This window comes from Apostichopus japonicus, chromosome 11 (assembly GCF_037975245.1).
Source record: "Apostichopus japonicus isolate 1M-3 chromosome 11, ASM3797524v1, whole genome shotgun sequence".
NCBI classification, from domain to species: Eukaryota; Metazoa; Echinodermata; class Holothuroidea; order Aspidochirotida; family Stichopodidae; genus Apostichopus; species Apostichopus japonicus.
The window spans coordinates 10,229,887-10,254,701 of record NC_092571.1 but is presented as its reverse complement, the minus strand read 5'-3'; the positions used below and the strand labels follow the sequence as shown (position 1 = coordinate 10,254,701).

The 24,815-nt window shown below is 37.2% G+C and overlaps 1 protein-coding gene across 2 annotated transcripts in view; it reads left to right on the top strand.

Annotated features, from left to right (window-relative positions):
* The window catches only part of LOC139975815 (uncharacterized), an 87,414-nt gene that overhangs the window by 46,697 nt on the left and 15,902 nt on the right, over positions 1-24,815 (top strand). The window contains exons 4-18 of one of the 2 annotated variants that reach the window (XM_071984011.1): positions 372-476; positions 8,016-8,138; positions 10,227-10,349; positions 10,831-10,956; positions 12,918-13,040; positions 14,459-14,578; positions 15,346-15,495; positions 17,391-17,516; positions 18,017-18,244; positions 19,409-19,540; positions 20,563-20,691; positions 22,063-22,191; positions 22,759-22,893; positions 23,465-23,599; positions 24,154-24,279. In XM_071984011.1, the coding sequence (XP_071840112.1) occupies positions 372-476; positions 8,016-8,138; positions 10,227-10,349; positions 10,831-10,956; positions 12,918-13,040; positions 14,459-14,578; positions 15,346-15,495; positions 17,391-17,516; positions 18,017-18,244; positions 19,409-19,540; positions 20,563-20,691; positions 22,063-22,191; positions 22,759-22,893; positions 23,465-23,599; positions 24,154-24,279 (2,010 nt within the window). The remainder of the gene's footprint in view (positions 1-371; positions 477-8,015; positions 8,139-10,226; positions 10,350-10,830; positions 10,957-12,917; positions 13,041-14,458; positions 14,579-15,345; positions 15,496-17,390; positions 17,517-18,016; positions 18,245-19,408; positions 19,541-20,562; positions 20,692-22,062; positions 22,192-22,758; positions 22,894-23,464; positions 23,600-24,153; positions 24,280-24,815) is intronic. The other variant, XM_071984012.1, reaches the window with a different exon arrangement.

The window sequence follows — 24,815 nt, the reverse complement described above, 5'->3', positions numbered from 1 at the left end:
ATTGAAAGTACTTGAAATGGACATTGTGTTGCTGTAAATGTCTTTTTTTATTTATTTTTGTTTTTGTTTTTGATTGTTTTATGCCATTTTATTCCTAGTTCAAGAAACTTTCTTACTTTCCGTGATCTATCTAACCCCTGCTCTCTTGTCATTGGAGTTTTTATTTGATTTAAGTTAGGACTTAAAAGAGGAAATTAAGTCAATGCAAGTCATTTAAATCATATTGGATGTAGTTAATATAGCAGCTCCCTGGTTTGTAATTGGTCAGCTACTGGTGTTTTTCAAAGAGTGCTTTGCCAGTGTTCAACTAACATTAGAGTCATTTTAATATCAGCATATTTGTATCATTTCATTTTCTGTTTGTCTTTCAGCAACTTGCAGTGTTGGAGTCTGTTTCAATGGAGGATCTTGTAATGGGGGCTACTCACAAATGTGCAGATGTCCACCTGGCTTCCAGGGACCTAGATGTCAATATGGTAATTCATCTTTTAATCTCCATGGTTACATTACAAGGTGGTATATAGTTTTGTTTAAGAGGTGTGACAGATGCCTTGACATTGTAGTATTTGTGGTGGCAGCTCTACAGAGTATTTAGCTAGGATATTTTCAAGATTGGAGGCCAATCTGTTGAGAAGTTAGAATGTGATCTCTTGCATCAGGAAACATCTATTAGAAGAAGAATGTTAACCGAATTTACGCTTGTGTAAGAGGGGGAGTGCATAAGGTCATGGCATTTTGTCTGTGCGTCATAGACTTTGTGTGAAGTTGAAAGACATTCAATTAAAATGTTTGAAGTAGGTGAGAGGTCATTTGAGGTTGATTACTGCATTTAGCTGCAGGGGTACACTGACACACTTTACATGGTTAGGGGTCAAAAGTCATCGTAGGTAACTTTGAATAATTACAAAATAGATATATAGCTGATGATCAGCAAACTTTGTAGGTTGTTACACTTCTTTTCCTTGAAAGTTGGTTGATTGACTAAGGGATGCAGACAAACTAAAGTTGAGAAAGAAAGGTCATGTGTTTTTGGTTTTTTCAAAGCATACCTATCATGGTAGATTTTCAGAGAGTTCACATGGTTTAGAAAGAAGTATGTAAGGTCATCTGAGGTCAAACCAAGTTCCAAATTTTAAGGATTAATTTTTTTCTTCTTCTCAGACCATATCCAATATGTTGATTTGGTGAATGAGAGTTTAGTACTTGAATCATTGTTAACAGTCACAGTCAGTTGGACGATTTAAGAACACATATAAAATCAGATAGACTAATAAGTTAATAGTCTGACTAGGAGACATGGTTGCTTCAATTCAATGATGTTATTGCAGTAGATGAAATAACTTAAGGGATGGCCACCTACTTTCTTCCTGACCTTAAGACAACTTTGCCTTCAGGAAAGTAAAACTGTATGGAAAGTAAAAGTTATGAAAGAGACTGGGACATGTGTTATATATTGGTATCATGTCATAGATAGATCTGTGGTCTGACTTGCAGCTCCCAGAGGAGAGAGAGATAATTATCTGCACACAACAGTATATTTTCTTACCTGTTTGAATAAACTATTAAAAACATTATTCCAAGTTGAAGACAGAAATGTGAGTACTTGATGAACAATCAATCCCTGACTGCAGAAGTTGCGGTTAGCAGGTCCATTGCCCCTTGGATCTTGTCTTTAGATACAGATTAGTTATTAAATACTTTTGGGATTATAATTGAGAGTTTTATGGCATGTTCAGCCCTGGTTGTTTTTTTACTCACAAGTGACTTTCTACCCTGGACACATTGTCTTCAAGTGTTAAATAAATCCTTCAGGCAACTGTATGTGATACTTCTCTCTGTGAGTTCTTCCTATATATTAAGTATTAACATGCTTTTAGTTTAAGGTGATCCAGTTGCAGTTGTCTAGCAGCACCTAATCTACATCCTACATCTGGGGGGGGGGGGCAATTTTCTTTCCATCTGTAAAGTGATATATTTTGTCGTGACATTATTCAGCTCACATTTCGACTTATGATCAAAGACTTCCATTGCTTACTGATTTGCCTAGGAGCTTTATAGTGTATAAGTACTTCCTAATTTGCCAAGAGGTTAGCATAATCCACTTCTTACTAGAATTATGCCAGTTAGTATCTCCTGAAGCCATCAAAATAGATGTTAAAGAGTTACTTTGATAGCAAGTTAATTATACCCTTAAGATGGAATATCTTCTCTATTTTACTGGTAACATTTCAATGTTTATGATAACATTTATAGGTTTGACCTACAAAGATTATTGTAATAGATATCTGAAATGAAGCCAGAGTGTGGTATGTTTGTGTACATCATCATGTGAACGGATGCTGAAAACATGTTGCTAATGTTATATTTCAAATATATATGTAATACTCAAACAGTTAGGGCTCTTAAATTACTTGGCTCACCATTCAACCTGTTACAAAATAAAATCAGGCAAAATGTCTTACAGATATATCTAAATATTCATTTAAATTTCTTCTAAACAATTGATGTCAATTGATGAAAACTGTGTAACCGTTAATATGTGACATTGCACTGTAGACCTACAGTACCTATGCTGAGAGCAACTTCACTTAATTTGGGCCTAAAATACAAATATTACATCTCTTCTTTGCATGCTAGAATTAGGGCAGATCTGGTTTTGTTTTGTTATCAAGTGACCAGTTAATATTGCACCTTTCTGGGGAACTATTTGTTTCATTAGTCAGTTGGATTAATCTAAGGGAAGTGGCAACCATTGGTGAATTGATTTTAGTTATGGAATTCAGCCTGTTGCTTCCAAGTTCGGTTTGACATTGAATATTTGTTTGTTTATTCTAAAATGGGAATATTCTGTAGCAGAAACTAGGTCACTGTTTAATCATCATAATGTCTTCTGACTTTTGGCCCCAGTGCACTGTGACTATGGTTTCAATTTGCCTGCATGACATTAATACCCATCACGAATAATTGTCAGGAAATTAGGAGGACATATCGTGAGGAAATTAATGGGAAGGATAGGTTGTGGCAGACATCCTATTCTTTAAGGGACGGATTGTCCAGCAGAGATGTCCACATGAAGAATGCTCTTATTCTTTTAATTGAGGAAACATTTGTTAATGATATTTTAGGGTTGAGGTCAGTGACTCTGCATGCAAGGTTTGCCTGTCAGTAACGGTTGTGAGAACTTTGCTTAGTGAGGAGGGTAATATAACCATTGTCTGAGGGTCAGACTACATTTGAAGAATAGTCAAATGATACCAAAGTATGGTGATGCTTTCCAGCTTAAATTATATAGGGAGGTTAACTCAGACCCCCAGACATAGAGCAAGTATATCACATTTTGAGTTGTTTGCTGCTGGGACACCAATTGCACATTTTTACCTAATACAGGTCTGTAAGACCATCCACTGTTTAAACATTGGACTAAAACTGGTAAAACTTTCATGAACTCTAAGAAGGAATTTGATGCTCTACTTTGATTCATTGTTTTTATTGTTGGGTAGTGTCTGGGTGGGTACCAGTGACACAGGTACTCGGAAACACTGGAGGTCAGTAAAGAGTTTCAATGAAAAACCGCTGTTTTCAGCAAAAATTTGGTTTTGCAGATATGTGGTTTATAGCTATATGTGGTTTATAGCTGTTTATAGCTGTTCATCTGAATTCAATGTATTGATTTCTTTCATCATTACAGCATCTAGTATTTTCTTTCTCCTAATTTATGTTAAAAGACAGAATATAAAGAGAATACTTTTGGCAGTCTAATTGGCATATTGTCTTGAGAATAATTGATTATCTTGTGAAGTTACTGAGCTTCTATATTAAGTCTGCTTCCTTCTTGTTGTTATATAAATTGTAGAATTTGAAGGGATTTTTTTTGAGAAACATCCATTTCATCATAGCATTGATTTAAATAGATCTACTGGAACATGCCTCAAGATACAAATGGGAATAGTCTAACAGGAAAAGAATAAAATCAATTTTCTCATCATTATATCTTGGATGATAATCAATTAATTAGTTTCTCATAGCTATCAGTGGAAGTCATTAATTAAGGTGAAATGAAAGTGTCTTTTATCACCATGGTAACGCGTCTAAGTTTGCATTATGTCCTTGGAGATCATTCAATCACTAATTACCAATTATATAATTATGTTCGGTAGTCAGCGTTAGAATGCAAAGGGCAATAAATCAACTTCTAACTTAGCATTTTTAGCTACAATTAGCTGATTTGGAGTGCAGTTAAGGAAATACTTTACATCAACTATGGTAATATTTCTTTTCTTAGTTTTTTTGTGTTAAATTTGCCTTTTTCAACATTCTCAACAATATCCCCAAAGTTTATTCCCAAGACATGTAGGGGGAAATTGTTTTACAAGTCAGTTGAAAGTATTAATTTACTTTTTGCTGAGAACACTGAAGTGGTTGAAGTTAGGAGCTGGTTCAAGAGTCTCATGCCAGTGTGTGAATTCTAAGGCAGTAGGGTACTTTAGCCTAGGACAGTGTGTGAAAGTATTGCTTGCCAACAAAAGAACAGTACTTTTGACACAATGGTTTCAAGGAAAATAGTCCTGTCACTTTTTTTTATAATGGTTACATTACAATAGGACAATTTTAGTTTCAGGCAAATATACAAAACTTACCCAAATTATTAAGCTGAACAACTACCTCCAAGAAATGATCATATGTTGATGTTTTATGCTTTGAACTTAGATCTATACAGATTCAATGCTCCTTTAAAGGTCACCAGTATTAGCACTAAATATGCTAGAAAGTTCAATACTGGTCACTCATGCTCTAATTTCTGCATTCATTTTTGTTACTACCACACTCAAATATGGTTCCTCGCTAAAGCATTTAATTGTCTGATTTTGACACCCCTCAATGTCTGGAAGTAACATGCAAAACCACCAGTAAAGCACTTTTGAAAACCCCAAGAATTTTATTTTAGGTTGCTCCAAAAAATTTGAGGCTAATAACTGATGATCGTTAAAAGCTAACATCGGTTGTGTAGATGTGTTGTTTTTGAAGGCTCTGTGGAAGCAGGGAGTTGTTATGGAACTCCCTGGTTGAAGTAGTGACTTGAATTTGCTGAAGGGGGTTGAGTGGTGGTGATAAGAAGATTGATTGTGTAGAAGTTATTGTATCAATATCTCACAGTTGGATAGCCTGGCACACTTTGCTCCTTCATCAATTTGTAACCAGCCAAACAAGTCTTAGCAATCCCTCAAGCAAAATTCCTTCTCATCGGAGGCATGACTTTACTGACATTTCTACAGACACCAGGGATGTTTCAGATTTGTGACTGGACAGGAGGTTCATACCTCCAGTGTTGTGCTCCATCCTGACCAATAGCTGACTGAGGAAGTATGTGTTCCTTCAAACTTACTCTTGAATGTCAAATAATGTGTAGTATAAATTTAAAAAAAAAAAAAAAACTAGCACCAGGGATGCAGGACATTTGTTCAAATGTAGTTACCCTGATGCTGTTGCAAATGATTTTAAGGCATGGAAATGTATTACGTCCATGGTTTGGGGGAGTTTATGGAAATATATTACGTCCATGGTTTGGGGGAGTTCACAGTTGGTGCAAGGTATGGCTTTTATCCAGATCTGCAGGCAAGATATGATCCTAATTGTCAGGGACTGGAGAGGATAAAATTACTAAATAATATGACAAATTAGAGCCTTTAATCCCGATGATGTTACTAGGTTTATCATAATTATTGCCTCGCAGCCCTTGGTGATGTTTGTTGTTATTACCTGTCGATAGTTCATTCCCAGTTTTGTCTGTTTATCAGACTTTCCATTTAAGAGGAAAAGCAGCTGTACCTTCAGTGAGTTCACCTGGCAAATCAAACAACTTCAAAGGAAAATATTTTCTTACTCTGTTGAAATTTGCAGCGAAAGTTTTCTGTAGATTGCGGGAATACCGTCTGTTGAATTGTTTTAGACCGTGAAGATGTTACAAGAATAATAAAAGAGTCCTGATAACTTTCATACAGCATGGCAACCAATGGAGTGTTCGGAGAAATTGAATTTACCTGAATAAACATCTACCAGTGTGTGTGAATGAGATGGCTTTGGTTGACTACCTAGCAGTCAAGCTTAATTTGTTTGCTTGTGTAAAGCTAATATACACATCATAGGGGACCCCTTTGGGTGATCGGTGTGGCGAAGAAATTCTAATCCAAACAGCTTGTCCTCTTCGATCAGAAGTGGCTGGATCCAGTTGATGGCTAGCTGTTGGAGAAGTGGCAGGGGTGCAGCCACTGGTGTGTTTATGCAGTTGTTGAGTATCTAAGTACCTCAATCTCCAATCCAAACAGGAAGCTAACAGTTGAATGCAGTAACATAGACCATGATCAAGCAGCTAGGGGATAGGTCAAGGTTCATAAATTCTCCTACTGTTCACACTGTAGATAGTTTAACTCTTAGAACAGTCCAATTTTCAGTTAAAAAGGAGAATAAATGTTGTCTGAATATTTCTCGTTCACAGTAATACAAGGTTGATATTGAATTGAATGCAATGTGAAAGTCAAATAATTCTAACAGGTATCAATGTAGAGATCAGCTCTTGACAGGGTTTGGTCTAAATTGAAATGTTGTGAAAGATAACATCCTTTGGCTAATGTTTGGAAAACTGAGGAACTGAGAAAATTATTTATTTAAATAAAAAAGCCAAAATAGACCCCCACAAGAGGAAATGTGACTGAGTATAACATATATTTCCCACAATACAGTCTGTGGATTAGACAGGTTGTCAAGGGACAAACTTAATTCCACATTTTGCTTTGAAAAAAGCAAGCTGTATCATCAAGATTCGGTGAGAATTTGTAGACTTCCCATGACTGAGAAATTAATTACAAATTAGACAAAAGAAAAGTTGTGTTAACACCCTATAAAAGAGGAGAATCCAAAGAGTGACGGTTCATTCAAAGGCATTGAAGATTCGCCCCAAACCGCATGTCGCCCTCTGAAAAAGTAAACTTTCCGTTGCTTGCAAGTGAAGTTTCTTCTTGTCACTACAACATGCCGGAGTATTAATGAAACGTGATACCTTGTTATCTTTTATCTAGCCCTGAGATGTCCATCGCTGCTATGTACACTGTGTTGTGGGTATTAACTGTAGCTGCATGTATTGACTGTACAATAGTGTTTAATTACGGACAGTAGCAAGCTGTGTGTGTATTTTCGGGGATCGATGGTGTCTAACACTTCTGTTACACCTCATTCGAAACTAGGTCAGATAACTGGCATCAGACGTTTCTTTGTGCGCGAGCCTTCACTCCCTTTAAGCCAGGAAACAGGGATTGCCTCATACATGTCACACTATTATCATAAATACATGCTGTAATTCAGTTACACACAGTTATTTTCATCTGGCCGATGATGTCATAATTATTCTTACAAAATGGTGAACTCTGAAGTAAAATGAAAGACTTTTGTATGATTTAATAATGCAGAAAAATTGCCTGGGCATTTGACATTGGCAATCAAAACAGTGTAGCACCAAGTTCTTTCAACTAGTAATATTTGTCATCTCCAATATTAAACATGGAAGTTTTTATTGAATTTCTGTATATTGCAGCCTGAGGTTAAATTTTGGTTTACTTATTTGAATGATGTGATCGATATTAACTTATGTCAATCAATCTTCACTGTTATAGCATGCTAAATGTAGTAATTAAATGAGGGCTAGCTATATCGTGCAGATTCTTTATTTCTTTATTCCAGCCAAACAAAATGTTCAATTAGCCATTTGATAGTGTTATTTTTAGTTTCATTGGGACATATTCCAAATAGCTAACTAGATTCTTATCTTCATACATTTGTGATGTTCCTCTTTTGAGGAATGATCACACTTATGTTAAACCTGAATGCAGCTCACAGAAATAGAGGGCGACAATGTAGAACAATAATCAAAGCTTAGCATATATATAAACACACACAATAACTAAATTGTATAATAACCCTCTGGGTCTGCTGTCATGGATGGTTTCTTTCTTTGACTTTTTCAGATACTAATGAATGTTTATTCAGCAATGGTGGATGCCAGGGAAGATGCTGTAACACCATTGGCAGCTTCTACTGTAAATGCGAAGAGGGATTTGAACTCTCAGCAGACGGTGTTACGTGTTTAGGTAAGAGCGAGTGTCTGATCAATGAACTGGTGGGAGCCTACTCACTCACTCAGTAGATAAACACAGTGTTAAACTAGGGTCACCCACATCCTGTGTAGTTCAAAGCCCTTGTGACCGTAAATTTTTCTGGTAGGATTCGGTGATGAAACATGGTTCAATAACATTGTCTATGTTCACTGCATATGTCAAACTTAAAAATGGATTTTGGCTGTCTTGTTTTATCAACTGCTAGCAATCAACAAGACCTTTGAGTCTTTAAAACAGATAACATATATAGCAAACAACGAATATACACAAAATATGAACCAGAGCATTTGTTTTCTAATTACACATGATTGGAATGTTAGCTATGTGTAAAGCATTAAACTTCTTCTGAGGGAGCAAAGGTAAATGGATAAAGTATGTTACTTTTGTAGGATCAAGGGTAGTGGTTAGACAGTGTTGTTTTTTTGAGAGCATGGGTAGTGGTTAGACAGTGTTGTTTTTTTGAGAGCATGGGTAGTGGTTATAGACAGTTTATTTTTGTGAGAGCAAGGGTAGTGGTTACAGTCAGTTTCTCTTTTGTTAGAGCAAGGGTAGTGGTTATAGACAGTTTCTCTTTTGTGAGAGCAAGGGTAGTGGTTATAGACAGTTTCTTTTTGTTAGAGCAAGGGTAGTGGTTATAGACAGTTTCTTTTTGTGAGAGCAAGGGTAGTGGTTATAGACAGTTTCTCTTTTGTGAGAGTAAGGGTAGTGGATATAGTTTCTTTTTGTGAGAGCAAGGGTAGTGGTTATAGACAGTTTCTCTTTTGTGAGAGCAAGGGTACTGGTTATAGACAGTTTCTCTTTGTTAGAGCAAGGGTAGTGGTTATAGACAGTTTCTTTTTGAAGGAGCAAGGGTAGTGGTTAGACTGTTTTTTTTGTGAGAGCAAGGGTAGTGGTTATAGACAGTTTCTTTTTGAAGGAGCAAGGGTAGTGGTTAGACTGTTTTTTTTGTGAGAGCAAGGGTAGTGGTTATAGACAGTTTCTTTTTGTTAGAGCAAGGGTAGTGGTTATAGATAGTTTCTTTTTGTGAGAGCAAGGGTAGTGGTTATAGTTTCTTTTTGTGAGAGCAAGGGTAGTGGTTATAGACAGTTTCTCTTTTGTGAGAGTAAGGGTAGTGGATATAGTTTCTTTTTGTGAGAGCAAGGGTAGTGGTTATAGACAGTTTCTCTTTTGTGAGAGCAAGGGTAGTGGTTATAGACAGTTTCTCTTTGTTAGAGCAAGGGTAGTGGTTATAGACAGTTTCTTTTTGAAGGAGCAAGGGTAGTGGTTAGACTTTTTTTTTTTTGTGAGAGCAAGGGTAGTGGTTATAGACAGTTTCTTTTTGTGAGAGCAAGGGTAGTGGTTATAGACAGTTTACTTCTGAGGGAGCAAAGGTATTGGATAATTCATGTTACTTTTGTAGGAGCAAGGGGCAGTGGTTAGATAGTTGACTTTAGCGGGAGCAATGGTAATTGTCAGCACATTGTCCTATTGTGGGAGCAAGGGTAGTGGTTATAGACAGTTTCTCTTTTGTGAGAGTAAGGGTAGTGGATATAGTTTCTTTTTGTGAGAGCAAGGGTAGTGGTTATAGACAGTTTCTCTTTTGTGAGAGCAAGGGTAGTGGTTATAGACAGTTTCTCTTTGTTAGAGCAAGGGTAGTGGTTATAGACAGTTTCTTTTTGAAGGAGCAAGGGTAGTGGTTAGACTTTTTTTTTTTTGTGAGAGCAAGGGTAGTGGTTATAGACAGTTTCTTTTTGTGAGAGCAAGGGTAGTGGTTATAGACAGTTTACTTCTGAGGGTGCAAAGGTATTGGATAATTCAAGTTACTTTTGTAGGAGCAAGGGGCAGTGGTTAGATAGTTGACTTTAGCGGGAGCAATGGTAATTGTCAGCACATTGTCCTATTGTGAGAGCAAGGGTAGTGGGAGTGTATAGTAATGGTACAGTATATTAATGGTTAGCACATTCCCTAATTAAGGTTGGCTAAGATGCATTTGTTGCAGCCAACTATTAAGCTGATTTCACAACCCAGACAGAACACTATCTTATTAATGTGTATCATGTGTTCTTTGATGTTTCCTCACAGATATTGATGAATGCCGCCATAATAATGGTGGATGTCAAAGAATATGTGACAATATCCATGGCGGATACTCCTGTGCATGTCCAACAGGAGAGAAATTACACATCGATGACCGGACATGTATTCGTAAGTGACTGCTGTTATTATGTTATCAAAGTAATTCATTTCATAGAAGGTGAAGTTGTCTTTGCTTACTGCTGGCTTTATTTGCTTTATGTTCTTGGATAATCCCAAAAAGTTTGATCTGATAAAGCTAATCGTTCGTGTTTGCAGTTTCATGGAAGTTCTTGAAAGTGTGATAACCCATGGCAGAAACTACTTTGGCATTGAAGTCTTTTAAAGTTCTGTTATCTGTCTTGGAAGTGTATACTGGTTAATTCATACTTTGCCCATTGGTATGGGGGGGGGGGGGATGATCCAATGTGTTGTGTAAGTTATCAAATGATGACATAGCACTTTGAGCAGTCTTATAACACCTACAACAGCATGTCATAGTTAAAATTTAGACAGACAATTTCAGAACAGTCCCATGCAGTTTCATGTTTCACTGCCATTGTCTTCTAATACCAACATGATTAATTACTGTTATTGTTTTATGTTTTGACAGCTGAAGATGGATGTGAAGTTGATAATGGTGGATGTCATCACCAGTGTGTTTCTTATTCTCAAGGGAGGTATGCCTGTCAGTGCCACACTGGATTCAGACTGAATGATGATGGTAAAACTTGCAGAAGTAAGTGATTTCTAATTTGCTAGTCTTGCCATATGAATGCCCCTGTCCTCATTACCCCCCCCCCCCCCCCGGTCAGTGTTGTCTTTATTCCTTGGTTTTACTTAAAAGGACTGATTCTCTCAATGATTGTTCATTGTGGAGTAACAGTGGCTGAGACAAGTACAATGTACACAAGTTGTTTGTGCAGTAACTTTTCCAAATTAACATCAAAGCTTTATCACACTGCGATATTTGTCGGAGTGTTCAGTTCAGAAAATGAAAGCTTGGATGAAGAGTGTAGTGTGTAGGTGCAGAACTCCATGGTTTTCTGTGTAACTCAAAGGTCGTTTGAGTTCAAGTGATACAAAAGTCTGAAAAACCTTGTGAAAAACTCTTTGAAAAATTTCTCTGTGATTTATACTAGGTGACCTTTGCTTTGGAAGTAGGTTGTGAAAATATTTCACATTGTGTAAACAATGTCATGTAACTCTCATTCATGAAACAAAAAAATGTTAAAGGGATGGTTTGTAAGGTGGCAGGGCTCATTTGCTAGCTCAAAATTGGTCCTTTCATTCATACATCTATGTGTCTATATTTCCCATGGGAAGACTGTTCTTGCTGGATATTGAAACATGTTGAAATAAAAATCCAATACTGTTACAAATCCTTACTAGTGAATGAAATATTCTATGCCCACAAGGGAGTGATACACATAAGAGCTGGAAATCTCTGATCTTTTCTGGTTTAGACTTAAGTTATTTAGACCTTAAATTTCCATCCATGTGTCATGTGTCCCATCTTATGAGTCATTTTCATTCATTTATCCCTGTCAGTTGTGGTCATGTGAGGATTAGTGCTTTTATAGATGCATTGTTGTCTTTGCAACAAGGGCTCATTCTTCACTGACCATTTAGCCAGTTTCTTCCTCTCTTCTATCAAGTTTATGGCCACATTCTAAATCAGTTGCTAAGTAATATGTAGAAATCCAACTATGTAGGAGGAAATGAAGAAAATTATATAGATTTTGCAGAGAGGCAGCCTCTTAGTGTAGTCTGACTATGGTATTAAGGTGACCTACTTTAACCTAAAAGTGTCATCACCTGCTGTCATTCCTGAATATTGACTTGTTACCAAATTGATTAACCAACTGTCAAGGGTGGCAATTATGTCACAGATCTTACTGCTAACTTCTAAAATGATAGAAAACAAAGTCTCAGGAGAGTTTCTGTGAAAACAGCCAGGCAAACTGACACATAACAGGAATCCATCTTGTAATATTTTAAGATAGCTATTTTGTAACCAAAAAAAAAAAAAAACAGTCTTAGTATCTTGTTCTTAACTTTAGATATTTCTTTGGAGAAGACCATTTATTGTTTAGGTAAAGCGTACTTCTTAGTACAGGCAAAAGAATGGTCTGTGGTCTGATGTCATAATGGCATGTTATTTGGTAAAAGAAATACTTTTAATTTAATATTGACTTTTTGAATTCTCTTTGGAATATTTGCTTATAAGACAATCATGTCAAAAAGAAAAAGCAGTAGCATCTGTGAAATCCCCTGCAGCAAGGATGATTCAATAACAAATGATAGAAAATATCTCAGCTGACCAGCAGTGACCTATTGTGTGAAACTGCACAGCACAAAATAGTATGTCCTACCTGTATATGCAGCCTGGCTGCATGATCCTGCAGCCCCCCCCCCCCCTGAGTATTTTCCTTTGTAATATAGGTGTGCGTTAATAGCCTGTATATATAATCAGATTGCAACTCATTTTTTTCCATGATTATTATTGTGTCTCTTCATTTCTATGACCATTGCCAGATCATACAGTCATCAAGTTGCAATCATACCATAACAAGTCATATCTTTGATGACAAATCATACTTAGTAATTTGGTCAAATGTAATGTGTTTGTGTGAAGTGTCTGAAATATATCCTCAGTGACCAGGTTTAAGTATGAAGCATTTCCACTCTTTTTTATAGGGTACAATCCTTGTGCGTTGCGTAATGGAGGTTGCCAGCACATTTGCACCAATAGCATGGATACTGCTATATGCACGTGTAGACATGGCTATGAACTGTCTAATGACTTCCAAAGTTGTGTTGGTATGTGTTTTTCTCATATTTCTTTCTTCGTTTTCTACTTTTCAAAAGTGTTACTGACTTGCAGAACACAGAGACGATTGTGATATGTGTATCGTTGACACTAACGATATATCAAACAGCACACAGAGATGATTGTGATATGTGTATCGTTGACACTATTGATATATCAAACAGCACACAGAGACGATTGTGATGTGTGTATCGTTGACACTAACAATATATCAAACAGCACACAGAGACGATTGTGATATGTGTATCGTTGACACTATTGATATATCAAACAGCACACAGACGATTGTGATATGTGTATCGTTGACACTATTGATATATCAAACAGCACACAGAGACGATTGTGATGTGTGTATCGTTGACACTAACAATATATCAAACAGCACACAGAGACAATTGTGATATGTGTATCGTTGACACTAACGATATATCAAACAGCACACAGAGACGATTGTGATGTGTGTATCGTTGACACTAACAATATATCAAACAGCACAGAGACGATTGTGATATGTGTATCGTTGACACTAACGATATATCAAACAGCACACAGAGACGATTGTGATGTGTGTATCGTTGACACTAACAATATATCAAACAGCACACAGAGACGATTGTGATATGTGTATCGTTGACACTAACAATATATCAAACAGCACACAGAGACGATTGTGATATGTGTATCGTTGACACTATTGATATATCAAACAGCACACAGAGACGATTGTGATGTGTGTATCGTTGACACTAACAATATATCAAACAGCACACAGAGACAATTGTGATATGTGTATCGTTGACACTAACGATATATCAAACAGCACACAGAGACGATTGTGATGTGTGTATCGTTGACACTAACAATATATCAAACAGCACACAGAGACGATTGTGATGTGTGTATCGTTGACACTAACGATATATCAAACAGCACACAGAGACGATTGTGATGTGTGTATCGTTGACACTAACAATATATCAAACAGGACACAGAGACGATTGTGATATGTGTATCGTTGACACTAACGATATATCAAACAGCACACAGAGACGATTGTGATATGTGTATCGTTGACACTAACGATATATCAAACAGCACACAGAGACGATTGTGATATGTGTATCGTTGACACTAACGATATATCAAACAGCAAAGTGAGACCTCTTCCATCTTCAAACTTGTACAGTCAAAAGAACTAGGCCTGTTGATGTGTGTTTGAAATTGTATACAGTGAAGGGATCTGGGTAGTTGGTGTTCTTTGTACATTCTCCTACCATTTATGACTGTACCGCTTCCTTTTAGTCTCCACTGCATCCTCATGATCCAATTACAGTAAGTGTCTCGAATATTATTGACATGTGCAGAGAAACTGCCAGTTGCATATTTGTTTATGATCAATCTCTTGCAGATATTGATGAATGTGCAACTCCAGGAAGTTGCCAACAGAACTGTCTGAACACAGAAGGATCATTCCGTTGCAGTTGTAATTCATCATACACCCTCACAGAGGATGGGAGAAGTTGCAGAGGTGAGTGACTGATATTCAGAACACAAATGTTGTATTTACAGCGGAGTGGCTGTTATCTGCACCGATCATTTAAGTTTCCAAATTTTCATTGTGGAGTGACGAAGGAGTAGAGTATCGACTTTTAGATCCGCAAGTAAATAATTCAATAATTTGAGGATTAACTGAAGCCTAATAAATACAATGCATCCTTGCTCACATTAGTCTTTACAGAAGATAGTATTTCCTTACACCACTATAATTACACTCAAGTCTCCCTAAAGATAATTATTATCACTAACTACTCTACTTAAACTGGGAATTATTATTACACCGCTCGACTATAAGTATACATTTTGTTTTCATATAAGGTGATCGTTTGTATGTCTGTTGCATAATCAGCCTATCCTATCCTTTCAGGTACACCATTGGCATTGATCGTTTGTATGTCTGTTGCATAATCAGCCTATCCTATCCTTTCAGGAACACCATTGGCATTGATATGTCTGTTGCATAATCAGCCTATCCTATCCTTTCAGGTACACCATTGGCATTGATGGTTTGTATGTCTGTTGCATAATCAGCCTATCCTATCCTTTCAGGAACACCATTGGCATTGATATGTCTGTTGCATAATCAGCCTATGCTATCCTTTCAGGTACACCATTGGCATTGATCGTTTGTATGTCTGTTGCATAATCAGCCTATCCTATCCTTTCAGGTACACCATTGGCATTGATGGTTTGTATGTCTGTTGCATAATCAGCCTATCCTATCCTTTTGATTTGCAGACAGGTACACCATTGGCATTGATATATTTGATATATGTCGCTCTGAGACATGTGGCGGGCTCGGCGATTGTGTGGTGGTGAATGGTACCGGGATCTGTCAATGTCTAGAAGGCTACCAGGTTGCAGACTATAATCCCCTTCTCTGTGTTGGTAAGTAATGGTGTTAAGCCCTCTGTGAAGGCTTCATTTTTGGAAGTATTTTGCCTCTTCCTCTCTCTCCTCTCTCTCTCTTTCTGGGGTTTCATCATTTCATCCATTATTCTGTTGTGTGTGGCTTCGAGCTCTTCCTGATGCAAAACTATTCAACACTTGTTTTAACCTAGTCCATTTTCCATCCTATCTCACCTTTCATCTATTTGCAGTGCAGTGACTGAGACAATCGCCCAACTGACATTTATAATTCAGAGAAAGGCTAGGATAGGAGCTGTGGAATATGTCTTTGACTTTCATGGCCATTATTACTATTGCATCCTATCAAGATATGTTTGATTGGATTAATCACTGTATGCATGATACAAACATCATAGCAAGATATATCAGTTCTGAAATGTTAACATATTTTAACAAACCTGCTAGAAGCAGGTCAAAAAAATTGTATTATGTAACAGGAGAAAGTCTAAAAAGAAAAAGATTAAAAAAAAGAAACAAGAGGTGGACCCTCCACATGAAATTAAATTTGGAATCTTTGTCCAATTATAGATAAACTTATTGGATGAGTTTGAGGTTATTTGTTGTTGTGTCATGTGTGTTGTTCATCTTACTGTGGTTTTTTTTTGTTTTTGTGGTGTTTGATTTTTGTTTCATATTTGTACCACTTGTTATCACTATGGTGCACATATCACTTGCTGGTTCTATATATTCTCATGCTTCTTCTTACTTATAACCTCCATCAGCTCTCTTGCATTTAAAAAGTGGCAAATGTCTGGTGTTAAAAAAGGAAAGACTGTACCCTTAGGATCATAGTGTGCGGTTACCCTTAGGATAATAGTGTGTGGTTACCCTAATTAGGATCATAGTGTGTGGAAACAATTAGGATCATAGTGTGCGGTTACCCTTAGGATCATAGTGTGTGGTTACCCTTAGGATCATAGTGTGTGGTTATCCTAATTAGGATCATAGTGTGCGGTTACCCTTAGGATCATAGTGTGTGGTTACCCTAATTAGGATCATAGTGTGTGATTATCATTAATATTGGCTCTTATGTAGTTATTGTTTTTACAAAACCCACACACCCCCTTCTTCACCTTACAAATGAAAATGAGTAAACATCAGTTAACTTGACACTTGATACTTCCAAGAGTAGCTTTAGATGCTCTCATTGTCTTAGAAATACTGATATGAGATAATATTGTCATAGAACATGACCTTGAGAAGAATAAAGTAAAAGAGCTTCAAGGTTAAATACTGATATTAGATAATACTGAAGATGGAAGTCAACAATGGTCAATAGTTGAAGAATAATGTTTAATGGGCTGATATAAAACTTATGCAAGGAATCAGTCAGTTGGTTTGTCTGGTTAGATAATTGTAAAAGACCATGCCCTTAAAAAAAAAAACAGTCAAGTAAAGCAAAACTGAATAAGATGGCATATCTGCTTGTGCAAGACAGATTTTATGCAAGGAATCAGTCAGTTGGTTTGTCTGGTTAGATAATTGTAAAAGACCATGCCCTTAAAAAAAAAAACAGTCAAGTAAAGCAAAACTGAATAAGATGGCATATCTGCTTGTGCAAGACAGATTTTCTTTTCCAACTTGATGGTCTGTGAAGGTAACGAATCTTTGATATAAGCAGGAGCCAACTGTAAGCGATTGTTATTCCTGAAGCAACTAATTTAAATTGAATTATCTGAATTAAGTCAGAAAACTAAAAGCCACGCACACTGTGTAACACCACTACTACTACCAGAATAGAATTTATGAAGAAAAATAGTCTCTGAGCCCAAAATAAAAAGGGAAACTGTTTGTTAAACATTTGCCACTTTTGGAAACACCTGGGTTTGCTGCACTCATGCTTTGCTGCTATATGTGATTTTGTATTCGCTCAGATATCAACGAATGTGAGGGCGCTAATTGCTGCGAGGATGGGCATAAGTGTTTGAACATGATTGGTTCATACAGGTGCACATGTAACAGTGGGTTCATACAGACCCCTGACGGCTGTGGCTGTAAGGGTAAGTAACAGTCTGCTGCAAGACGGCTCATCTTGTACCAGCAAAACCTTGTTTTATTATTAACTGTTAGGCTGTGTAAGCAGTCCTACAATGCATCTTCAGAGTGCTGAATAATGAGAGTCTGTAAGCCCACCGCAGTGAACCAGAATGCTCAATTAGCATCTAGCCTCAAACTTTAACAGTGTGGGCAAAGTTTATAGTTGCAGTGTAAAAAATATGTAAGTAGGCGGAGTACTACAATATTGAATACTTGGGAGAGAGGAATTAAGGTATAACTGGATATTATTGATACATATGATGTGAGTCAGGAATGTGCAATGGGTAGCATATATATATGTACTGTTGAGAAGGGGAGTGTTGGCACAGCTAGTCACAATATAGACAAGTAGTAGGTATTTCACTGCTGAGCACCCTCTGTGGAAGAGCAGGTAACTGCAGATAATTATATCATAAATGGTCATAAAATATCTGAATTGTATTTTATTCTCTGTGTATTTCAGATATTGATGAATGCGCTGCCGATGACTATGGTCAATGCGCTCAGTATTGTCTCAATACGGTTGGAGGACATACATGTTACTGTGAAAAAGGCTTCATAAATCTTAATAATGGAAGAGTTTGTCAACAGGCACCTACAATCCAGTTTGAAGCATCGCCCGCACCACCTTTTAATTTCCCTAACAACAATGACCAACGGGCTGCACTCAGTGAAGGAAATTCTAGTTTGAGTAAGTTCCAAACATCATTTAGTATTTTTGTGTTTTTCACATATGTGTGCCCAATTCTTGTAGTATCCTACTCAAGTCCATTTGTTCGAGAACATTATGTGTGCCCCATTCTTGTAGTAGCCTACTCAAGTCCATTTGTTCGAGAACATTATGTGTGCCCCATTCTTGTAGTAGCCTACTCAAGTCATTTGTTTGAGGACATATGTGTGCCCCAGTCTTGTTAGCCTACTCAAGTCCATTTGTTCGAGGACATACATGTGTGCTCCATTCTTGTAGTAGCCTACTCAAGTCCAAATTTGTTCGAGGACATATGTGTGCCCCATTCTTGTAGTAGCCTACTCAAGTCCATTTGTTCGAGGACATATGTGTGCCCCAGTCTTGTAGTAGCCTACTCAAGTTCATTTGTTCGAGGACATATGTGTGCCCCAGTCTTGTAGTAGCCTACTCAATTCCACTTGTTCGAGGACATATGTGTGCCCCAGTCTTGTAGTAGCCTATTCAAGTCCATTGTTCGAGGACATATGTGTGCCCCAGTCTTGTAGTAGCCTACTCAAGTCCATTGTTCGAGGACATATGTGTGCCCCAGACTTGTAGTACTTAAGTCTATATGTTCAAGGACTTAATTGGACCTTGCTATGCAGAACCAGGACTCAGATTTGAATGTGAAGGACTTGTATCAAAATTAATATTCCAGTGATTTGTTTTAACCTTTTGTATCATTTATTTGCCCTGAATTGAATATACTCTGCCCTTTGATATGCTGGAGTTGACTACAACACTGGTGTGTATTACATGCATTGTTTAGTGGTATAATTTCAATGAGTCATTGTATACCAGGTGAACTGTGGTAAGTTTACATGGCAGAATGTGTTAGTAGTCATAGAAATATAAGCAGCTGTTTTCAGAATGACATTTGACACCTGTTAATTGCCATCCTGAATAGTTTTACATAGTTTGTGCCTATCAAAGAGCCTAACTATGTGTGAAGAAATTACAGGTATCTTTATAATTCTGGGCAAAGAAATACAAAAATACAATACAAATTGATGAACTACAAGGTTGTAAGACATACCTGTGAAAAGTCCAAAATTCAGTTGGTGTTAATAAGTGTAACATTTATTAAAAGTTTTGGATGTTGAAATGTTTCTTTTTTCTTCTTTGAAGTCTGTGGCGAGGGCACTTTCGGGCCACGGTGCCAGTATGACTGTGACAGTTGCATGAGAGGAGGCATCTGTAATGATGAAAATAATGGCTGCATTTGCCCATCTGGTTGGACTGGACTTCTCTGTAATGAAAGTGAGTATGCCCTGCGGCAGAGAACATTTGCACAGCTTCAATGGCACTAGGAGAAACATTGTGAAACAATTTCCCTGCATAATCAGAAATTTAAAAGCATTATTAAATGGTAACCAGTAGAGCCCCAATTATCCAAACCCTGTTCATCCGCACCCCGGATTTTCCTAACCAGCCATCCGTTCATTAATAAAAAGTCTGGAGGCCTAGTGTTATTTATTCCAAGTACCGTACAGCACTCATATTATGTGTGAAGTCAATTAGTTAACTTACCTAACGATCAGCTTTCAAATTCTTTTGACAAAGCATGAATATTTTCAGTTCATTCTTCTATTGTCTTATATATCGAATAGATTATCACCTTCTAGTCTCCTACATAAACGTCTGATTGTAGTTTGTATCAAGATTGTTACTCCTTAACAAAAGAGTTGTTATTTTCTGATCACACATTCACAACAATAAACGTCCTTTTGACTAGCTCTTGTGTGTCTAGTATGCAGGCTGTGGCCTAATGATCACATGATTTCCAGATATGTGCCATTGACACATTTCTACTCCCCAGGAAGATTTATACAACCAGTTGAAATTCAGGCTGTGGCAAAAGCCTTTCATGATTGTGAGATGGCTTTCTACCGGATGATAGCATATTACTATCTTCACACTTCGGTACAATGCTCGGATTATTTATGTCTCAGTGTTTGCATCATTTTGAGATATAAAAAAATCAAATAATCAATTCATAAACATGGAGAATAATGAATACAATCATTTAGAAGGCATGATATCACATTACAAATTTAACTCACTTGCTCTACATTTAAGTCAGATGGTTAAAATGTGGAAGTTCGAGCAATTGTATGGCAAGAAATCGCAAAGCCAACTGGCAGTCTGGTTTTCGATTTGGAGGTGATTTGGACAGAGAGAACCTCGCATGGGATGTATGAGACATGTGTGCTGTACACACCATTGGTGCACTTGTTTGGAATTGATTCAAGCAAGTTTATGTTTGTTCTGTTCTTTGCTAGCCTGTCCAGCAAGATTCTATGGCATTGACTGTGAGCAGGAATGCCCATGTCAGAATGGTGGTACATGTGACCCCGAGACAGGTGACTGCACCTGCCCCCCTGGGGTATCAGGTGACTTCTGTGAAGATGGTAAGTACCACTAAACCTACTCTTACAGTCTCACTGATAGTAGTAGCATGGTCAGGTGAATATTGGCACACTTTAGACGTTCTTACAATTCTTGACAAGTTTTACTCATCGTCAAATTAATTAATTGATTTTCATATATAACAAAGATCTACGATGTGTTAGAAGTTTGGGCAGTTTCTGTGGAAGTATCTTCATCAATACTGGTTATGTTGAGGTAAGGTAGAGTCTTTACATAATACTGTTCTGTGTTAGTGATCTACAAATTATGATAAATACAATAGGAATGGTATATAAAGAATACTTTCCTTTTATGAAAGAAACGAATGAAAAATTAATAATTGTGAGAATTCTGTCAATTTCTTCAACATGGTAGCCTAACACAACACTTAGTCAATGGGGAAATCTAGCTTAAACATCTGCTTATTCGATTAGAGAAACAAATAACAGTTAAGATGGTATACGTTATCTAACACTGAGTCACTGACTATATTAGTGATATAAATTGGGACATAGTTTTGCAAAAACACACTGAGATTTGTTAGAACACTTCAAGCAGGGCTTACCTTGTTGCTATGATGAAATCAACCAAGTTTTTTTAAAAGTATGTCATAATCTGTTCTGCCCCATATCACATTCCAAAAGTTATACTTATGTATGGCTTTTGATGAGTTTGGTACAATACTGAAACATTACAGTAACTTCTTAAAGCATTTATCTCTGTACATTAGTCTTGTACAATTTACACCAGTAACAATGCACTCCTGGTGGAACTTTCAATGGGTGGTGCATGAAATGAAGTCCACTGTGTCAGTTGTTCAGTACAAAAATGTTCTTCATTTAAGTCTGATAATTACTGATATTTACAAAAGCAGAAAGTACTTTTTAATAGCTGCTTTGATGTTTAATATTGGTACCATCTATCAACTGAGTGTGAAAGATAAGAGCAGCTTCTGTGTGTTTGGTCTGCCCCGACTGTTTGTCATTATAAACAAAGCTATTGCTGTGTTAAGACCCGGCATCCACTAAACATTGGATATCTTTTTTGTACCCCCTCCCCTTCCCTCCTCCCCCTGACAGTTATTAAGACCGTATGTTTCTTAAAGTGTTTATCATAAGAAATATTTTTTTTTACTCTGAACATATTTCACGCAATTGCATGAGGCCTAGGTGTAAATCAGAGTGTCTTTTATGAAAATAATTTCATTGAACCTAAGTTTTATCAAATTCAAAGGATGCGATTACACAGAGAGACACAAGAGATTAGGGAACGATTGATATCCATTGATATCCATAAAGTTTCTTTACGAATGAAATTCAGCGATAGGTGTTAAAGTTTGGCATCATCTCAGTTTGACTTCTCTGTAATTTAAGGTTGCCCTCCTGGTCACTTTGGTCGAAGCTGTAAAAAATCTTGCCAGTGTCCAACAGGCATTCCTTGTACCAAGAGGTTTGGAATCTGCCTATGTCAGCCAGGATATTTCGGAGGACAGTGTGAACAACGTAAGTTACTCTTTTCTCTTCAACTATTTTGCTAAGCATTCACATCCATGGTCAATATTGGGCAGTAAATACCTTTGACGAGATATTACTTTAACTGGTACTTTATTTCCCCCCACCCCCCCCCCCGCAAAAAGAGGAAATTTTGAAATATTGATTGAGTGGTTTGTATATATTACATACACATTTATGTATATATTACATATTAAAAACATATCTGCACATATGCCAGGACACTAGGAAAAACATCACATTTTTCATCGAGTGTAACAACGATTAAAATAAGGAAATGTGGAATAAGAATGCTTTGCAAATGACAAATGTTTGGGACACAAGTTCCGGCAAACTGAATAAAACGGAAGACAAGTCGTTGTAGCTAAAGAGTTGGTAGCGCATAACTTTGTTAATGAGATTGAGGAGTATCATCATCAGCTGTTTCCAAATCTACATAAGCTCGCTCAAAATGATGCAAAGGTTACTAGTCAACTTAATAAAGAAATGGTTTCAATAATGAAAGAAGATCGGAAGAAAGAATCTCTCTGATTCGATATTTCTCCTCCTCCCTTCCAGCATGTCCCAGGTTTTTCTATGGTGCAGGCTGCAGGCAGAACTGTGACTGTCACGCCACTAATTCCAATGGCTGTGACCCTGTCGACGGTACCTGCTTGTGTAACCCGGGGTTTGAAGGAGATAGGTGTCAAGATGGTGAGTCACGAAAATTATTATCATCTAGAGGTCTGGTATTAATTGCTCATTCAAACTCCTAATATGTTATGTGAGATTATAGAGAGAGAAGTCAAAATGGAGATGCAGATAATGTAAATGAGAAATCATTGGTTCAACTCTCTCCACTGTTTTCATGGAGACAGGTCATTATCAGGAGATAGGACCCTGAGGGTCACATAGAACACAGATGCATGTAAATGGGAATTACTCATCGGTCCAACTCTCTCCAATGTTGTCAATAAGAGAGAGCTGTGTGCCCATCAACTAACATACATTTCCTTGTTCATGGTGTTCATTCATATTTTGATATCATTGTTCAAAATCTTAAACATTGATATGATCATGCTTGATCACAATATCAGCTGAACAATGGATAGTTTAGACGGTTGTCTTCATTTACAAGCTTATATAATATTTAACTGAATACAGAAGCTCCATGTCATTATAAACTGTGTTTATTTGTTTAGCCTGTTGTTATTTCCCTTCTCCACTACATGATGGAGACTTGACCTAGATATCAAGCAGATGTTTTCTTGGTTTCTCATCTTAGAATGCCCCCTCGGTCATTACGGTGAAGAGTGCAGACATATTTGCCAGTGTCAGGATGCCAATGCTTGTAACAAAGTAACCGGTGAATGTAGCCTGGAGTGCCCTGCAGGATACACAGGAGAAGCATGTGAAAGACGTAAGTCAAAATCAAACAGAATCGTGGAAGCATTTGTTACAAATTCACCGCATTGTGAGCTGAAAATGATAATATGAATTAAACTCGAAGATAGTCCACTTGACTTGGTATTTCTATCAAGATACACGTAGGTTTAAAGAATTTTCACAGAATATGGGATATGTTCTGTTTGAGTTTATTCATCCAGGAGGGACTGTGATCCACCACATCAATTTTTTTTGTAATATTTATTTTTAGTAGATTTGGTTTATTCTTGTGATTTAGATTAATTAGACTTACAAGTAAATATGTTAGTATTGTTTGCATGTTCTTTCCCTTATATCGGTAATTCCCTTATTTGAGTTGTATCCCTTATTTTGTCGTTTCCCCTATTTGAGCTGTTTTCCTCATGTGAGCTGTTTAAGAAAGAGGCATAGTAGTGTAGCCTCAGTTTTAGGCACCATATTACATTCATTTCATGAGTTTGTTTAGCAGGGCTTTCTATGTCCTTGTTGCAATGCAATACCTTTCATGCCACTATTGTACTGACAAGTCTTTTTCATCTCTATCTACAGCTTGTGGAATGCGAAAGTACGGAGTGAACTGTAAGTTCACTTGTCACTGCGGGGGTCAGGATTGTAACAGTATCTCAGGCGAGTGCTTCTGTGAGGCAGGTACAATGGGACAAGACTGTGCCCAGGGTGAGAACTAAGTCATATGCTATTCTACCATTAGGAAGTATATTTATGCTGGTGTATTTGAAAGTCTACCCTACTTCAGAAAGGTGTGTGCGGTGGGGGGAGGGGGGGGTTATTGCTAATTCCTCGTTTATTACAAGTTGCATTAATGAATGAAAGTAATTCTTTTCAGTAAGGAAGCAAATATGTCAACACTGTCTGGCAGAAAAAGACATCTTGGAAACTAAAATTAGTCTCATAGTTGCTTTCCAAAATATGAGATTAATTATAAGTGAATCTCCCCTTTCTGTCTAAATACACAACACAACACATATTACTTTGTCATTGTACTTGTATTGTATGTCTGTAAGTTTTTCTAGCTTGAGTTTGCTTAATACCCATCACAGAGCTATATCAAATTAGATGACTTATATGGATGTATTGAAGTCTGTGTCTGGTTTGGAGAATCTTTCAGTAATTGCACTCACCGTTTACGATGCCGATTAATCGTGGCATAAAATGGCCGTTAATCACCGTCGTTCCCAGCTACTGTCTTTATT